General features: G+C 30.0%; 1 protein-coding gene across 1 annotated transcript; it reads right to left on the bottom strand.

The window, feature by feature from the left end:
• Positions 1 to 3,634: 3,634 nt before the first annotated feature.
• LOC129913437 (uncharacterized) lies at positions 3,635 to 4,756 on the bottom strand. The gene has a single exon (XM_055992122.1). The coding sequence runs from the start codon at positions 4,754 to 4,756 to the stop codon at positions 3,635 to 3,637; it is 1,122 nt and encodes a 373-aa protein (XP_055848097.1).
• Between the last annotated feature and the right edge of the window lie 1,244 nt (positions 4,757 to 6,000).

Below are 6,000 nucleotides of genomic sequence, written 5' to 3'. Positions count from 1 at the left end.
TAAGGAGTAAACTTTTTCATTTTGTTCTTAATCATATTCATTTTTAAAGATTCCAAAGTAACTCTAAGAACAATTATATCAAAAATATTGGGCATTTTTTTTTACTATAAAAATATTTCTTTAAGATTTGATTTCTGTGAATTAAAAAAAAAAAATAATACTGAATAAAAGGACATTTAAATTTAATGCAATTTTAATCCAATCAACACTGTATGTATATAAATAACAATAATAATAATTCTCGTAAAAGGTTTTTATTCAAAGCCAGAAGCTTGCGGTTCAGCCTCTTTGTAAATTTCAGTTTTTTAATCTAATTATCAGTTGACGCGGGTTCATTTAATTTCAGAAGAGAGACTCCGCAGTTGATTATTATTCAACACAAACTAAAAGAAAAAATACTACATCACAAAAAAAAAAATATAACATCAACATTGAATTAAGGGTGAATTATGCAAATGAAAAAAAAAAAATAATAATAATAATAAAATTAAAGGATGAACAAGGGAAAAAATAAAAAAAAAAACACAATGAGTAAAAAAAATTATTATACAATGCATTGATTATCCCTGCTTTATTATGGTGTATTTACACCAGGAATGTCAGTTTATCAGGTTTTTGATTTATTTAGTACAGCTAAATACTAGCTTCAATTTACATTAATTTACAAATTTTAATTAAAACATTATATTAGGTATAAATTACAAAATCGAGTAAAAATTTGATTGAAATTTAGGAGATAAATTAAGTGATTGGTCAAATAAATTATGAAATCTATTATTGAAAACATTAAATAAACTGAACATTACATTTAAAGGAGAAAAACGTTCGTAATTGGTACGATAGTTTGAGATTAATATACTATTGGGGACATTTCTGAAATTGCGTTGAGGAATATTAAAATTAATGCGAGACAAAAGGTGCAAAGAGTCTATTTTCCCATTAATTAATTTTACAATGAACGAAAAACATAAATAAGACCTTCTATTCTGAAGACAAGGCATGTCAATAAGTTTGAGTCTGTCTATGTATGGGGGGAGGTTGTAAGGGTTGTCCCATCCTAAGCCTCTTAAGGCAAACCGCAAAAACCTTTTTTGAACTCGTTCTAGCCTCGCTATGTGACACTCATAATGAGGTGACCAAACCTGACAAGCGTACTCTAGGATGGGTCTGACAAAAGTTACAAATAGCTGTTTTGCAATAAAAGGATCGGAAAACTGACGTGACTCTCTCTTAATCCAACCGAGAAGCGAATTGGCTTTATTGCTTATGGAATTGATGTGTTCAATAAATTCCAGTTTAGGATCAAATAAGACACCAAGAACAGAAACTTGACTTACATTCGACAAGGAAACTCCATTTAACAAATAATTGAAAGGAATTTTAGATAGTTTTCTCGTAAAACTCATAAAATTACATTTATTGACATTAAGAAGCAAACAATTACGAACACACCAATCGAAAAATGAGTTAAGGTCACATTGCAACATTTCACAATCACGAACATTAGAGACGGTTTTAAAGATTGTAACATCATCCGCATAAATAAGGCAATTCGAATGTTTCAAGACGGATGGTAAGTCATTTATGAATATTATAAAAAGTATAGGGCCCAAATGGCTGCCTTGCGGTATTCCAGAATTAACACAAAAGTATTTTGATGGACAACCATTGAAAAGCACCGAGTATGATCTATTTAATAAATAAGATTGAAGCCACTTAACAAAGTTTTCATTAAATCCAAGAGCTCTCAACTTACTTAACAAAATTCTATGCGAGAGTTTGTCAAACGCCTTGCTGAAGTCTGTGAAGACGCAGTCTAACTGTTTCTTAGTTTTAAATGACTCAATACAATTTTCGGCAAATTCCATGAGAAAAGTCACGGTAGAGCGGCCTTTTGTAAATCCGTGCTGATTTGGGACAATAACTGATTTAACATAGAAAGACAAAGATTCACAAATAATAGCCTCAAAGAGTTTCGGAATAACCGACAACTTTGCTATAGGTCTATAGTTTTGGACCTCGTCTTTTTTTCCTTTCTTATGTAGAGGGATAATAAATGATTTTTTCCAGATACAAGGAAATACACAAGAAGATAACGATAAATTAAAAAGTACAGAAAGAGGTGACAATAATTGACTTGCACAGTTTTTTATAACAATAGAAGGTATACCATCAGGACCAGGTATACAATTGTCGTCAAGATTAGATATAAACTTTGAAATGTTGTCAGTATTTATAACAAAGTTTATATCAGTCAAGTATGAAAAAGGTTTCAAAAAGTCAAATCTTTGACAATTTTCGTCAGAATTATCACAGATCGAAGTATCACAGTTTAAAGTATCACAGTTTAAAGTATCACAGTTGTTAGTATCACAGTTAAAGGCGCCTTGAAAAAAGTCTGAAAATAATTGTGTAATAACTCGAGGGTCATGGCTAGACATTTCATTTGACTTTAGAACAGATGGATATGGACACGAACTTTTTTTACTATTAATAAATTTCCAAAAATGTTTAGGATTCATTTTGAGATCTCTTTGCACCTTTTGTAAATATTCCAGATACTTTAAACTTGTAATTCTATTAAAGTTATCTCTAGCTAAACAAAATCTGTTGAAGTCTGCTTCACATCGCGATAGCTTGTAGGCTAACCAACATTTATTTCTGTAGTTTTTAAGGTTTTTTACTTCACCATCGTACCAATTTGGGACAGAAGATCTCGATTTTACAACAGAAAGAGGTACGGATTCAAGAAAACAATCAAATAAGATATTATAAAATTCAAAGACAAGAGAATTAACGTTTAAGCAATTATTTAAACATGACCAGTCAACAAGAGATAAAAGCATATTTAATTTAACAAAATCAGTTTTTTTAAAATTAAAAGTATACAAATTTTCAGTGAGATCATTATGAAAATGATCCGAGTCAAGAAAAGTAGAAAAAATAAGTGATGGATGATGATTATCTTCTTTTACTAGGGGCTCGCTTGATTTTTCAACAGTAATATCTGCATCTGAAGTTGTCAAAACCAGGTCAAGAATTTTTCCATTAGAATTTAATACATCGTTAAATTGTCGTAGTCCAATTGAAGTTAAATCATCAATAAATTTTGAATCATCGGATCTCAGATTTCCAGCTGGCAACATTTTATTTGTTTCAGGACATCGAAACCAAGTAACATTGCTTAAATTAAAATCGCCTAGGCAGATTAGTTCATCACGATATTCTAATAAGTCGTTGACAAAACTTAAGAACTCATAAGCCTTATTGTAGGCATACAGCGGACTTCCTGGGACAATATACATCGTTACAATATATAGGTTTTTGTTTTTTAAAGATATTTTAACGCAGATAAATTCATTGTCAAGGGCTACAGGAACATGAACTGGTGTAGCTATAAACGAAGATCTTACGGCAATCAAGATTCCGCCGCCTACCGTATCAATATTTGGATCCGAATATCGGTCACGTCTAAAAACATTAAATGTGCTATCAAAAAGTTCAGAGTCTTTGATGCCAGCATTCAGCCAGGTTTCAGTAAGAGAAATGACGTCATAGGAGCAGGAGGTTGTAGAAAAGTAAACCTTGTTGGTCTTAGTCCGAAGTCCTCTTACATTTTGGTAAAAAATGTCAATTATTGGCGACGATTTACTTGTCTTGTCAAATTTTTCCGAAAAGGGTTACGAGTATTGTTCCTTTTGTTTACAAACTCATGGACGATAATTTTATCCGGCCAAAAGGTATGATCCAATAGTTCATTAAAAATGTCATTAGTAACATAGAGTTTAAAAGAAGCGTAGTCAGGATTTTTTGTTGGTAGTTGTTCAATTTTAAGTTTTGAGTTTGGAAAACGTGACTTTATATGTGTACATATGTTATCACAACTTGTATGAGGATCGAAATTAGATAAAAATATACATTTAAATCTGTCTGCTGCTTTAAGTGGGACATCAAGAGAAGATTCAGATTGCGCAGTTCCAGAAGATTGAACAGTTTCGTTGATAGGTGTTATGGACGATAATGAATGCGAATATTTATAAATATCAACTGATGACAATGGCAATATTGAGGATGAAGACGTCGTACACAAGGTCGATAAAGATGATGAAGTTGAAGGTGTTACAGAGGAAAACGGGAAAATTTGAATTAGTGCATTAGAAACAGGTGTGATAGTTGACGTAGTTGATATTGTAGATGAAGAGGTTGATGACGTAGAAATGGTTGTAGTTACACATGTTGACGACGACATTGATGACACTGAGGACGAAGAAGATGTAGTGGCGCATGATGAAGGTTGTGGCGATGATTGTGTATTTGAAGAAGTTTGCTCAGATGTTGTAGGAGTTATTGAAGATGTGGAAGTTGAGGAAAGTATAGATTGAGGAGTTGGAGTAATACTTGACGAAGAGGGGATAGGTGTTTTAGGAAATGGAAGAGAAACAGAAATGGGTGTTTCTTTAATAATTTTTTTTGTACGGGTCTGCACAATCGGTGAGAGCGCTGCATTTGCTCTTTTGAGAGTATTTCTTGTAACACGTGAAATACTGGGACGATCGTTATTTGTTGGAGATTGATTACAAGATGGTTTTTTTAAAAGGTCAATTTTAGGGGTTTTAGGTGTGATTCCTTTCGAAGTGGTTGAATTGATGTTTGTTAGCTGCTCAGATATAAAAGCAACCGCGTTAATTAATTTATCAACCTTTTCGTTTAAGGTGTTAATGTCTACTCTGAGAGAGTCAATTATATTTGAATACATTTTAAAAAATTCGATGTGATGTGACTTGAAAATTATTAATAGTTTTTTATTGTTCTTTTTGAATTTTTTAATTTTAAGACAAAAAATTTTTATTTTAAATTTTTTTTTTTTTTTTTTGTAGTTTTTTTAAAAAATGAGATACGGCCCTGCTTAAGTTGCCTTTATAAATTTAAATTTATGTGAAATTACCTAGAAGTAGGCAATATATTTTTTGTGGTAGATGTGTTCATGTATAAAATGCCTCAAGGTATGCAATATAAAGTTTATATAGTGATTCACATACAAATAAACGAAATAAATGAAACAAAGAAACAGTGTAAAATGTACTTATCACTCAAAGAGAACACTGAAACTGCTCAAAAATAGTTTTCAATTGTTAAATGTTTAATTGCACTTCAATAATATTTAATTATTTATGAAAAAGAACCCTTATTTCTTCAGCAACGAATTAAGTCACAATTCACTTTAAGTAAATAAATAAATGTCAACAAAATTTAAAATGTTTATATAAATAATACAGTCAAATTTAAACAAATAAGGGAGACGGATAAACAGCACGTCAGGCACAAACGAAAGCAGGGTTCACCTAAAGCTGTATATTTTTGAGATTAATATTATTTTTTTTTTTTTCGCTCACTTAATAGTATTTAATGTTTTATAGAATAATTTTTTAAATAATCCTCTTCTCTTAAAAAAAATTAAATATAAAAAAATTAAAAATACAAAATTATGTTTATTTAAATTGATTTTTTTTAATGAATAATTTTGCAGTGTAAATATTATTAATGAAGATTTTATATTTTAATCAAATTAACACTTTTGAACTATTATTATACTAATTGATAGATTTCACTACTGTTGTTTATAAAATAAAAAGGAAGTCCTTAATATCTTTTTTTTATTTTAACAAATTTTTTTTTTCTGATCCTAAAAATATATTTTTAATGGATAAGGAAACTTTATCCAAAGTCCTTGTCTTATTGTTGTTATTTTTGTTCACCATTAACGATGTTTACTCGAGGAAATCATATAAAGCCTTAAGTTTCATTAAATAATAAATCACCTTTAGGTTGTTTACGCACTTAGAACGCAACTTTATTTTATTCATCGCTTCGATAGAGAACTTTTCTTATTTTCTAAAAATGTGTGAAGGCTTACATAAGTCTATTTCTTTTTTGATTATTTTTTTTTTTCGTTTTTGTTTTCTGTTGATATTATGTTGAAGTATAAAAGTAGGGATAAAT

Source organism: Episyrphus balteatus, chromosome 3, assembly GCF_945859705.1.
Source record: "Episyrphus balteatus chromosome 3, idEpiBalt1.1, whole genome shotgun sequence".
NCBI classification, from domain to species: Eukaryota; Metazoa; Arthropoda; class Insecta; order Diptera; family Syrphidae; genus Episyrphus; species Episyrphus balteatus.
Note: the sequence above shows the minus strand (reverse complement) of the source record. Positions and strands in the feature narration are given on the sequence as shown.

What these genes read in the sequence shown, in the direction of transcription:
- LOC129913437 (XM_055992122.1), bottom strand. Translation starts at nt 4,756, where the DNA reads ATGTATTCAAATATAATTGACTCTCTCAGAGTAGACATTAACACCTTA.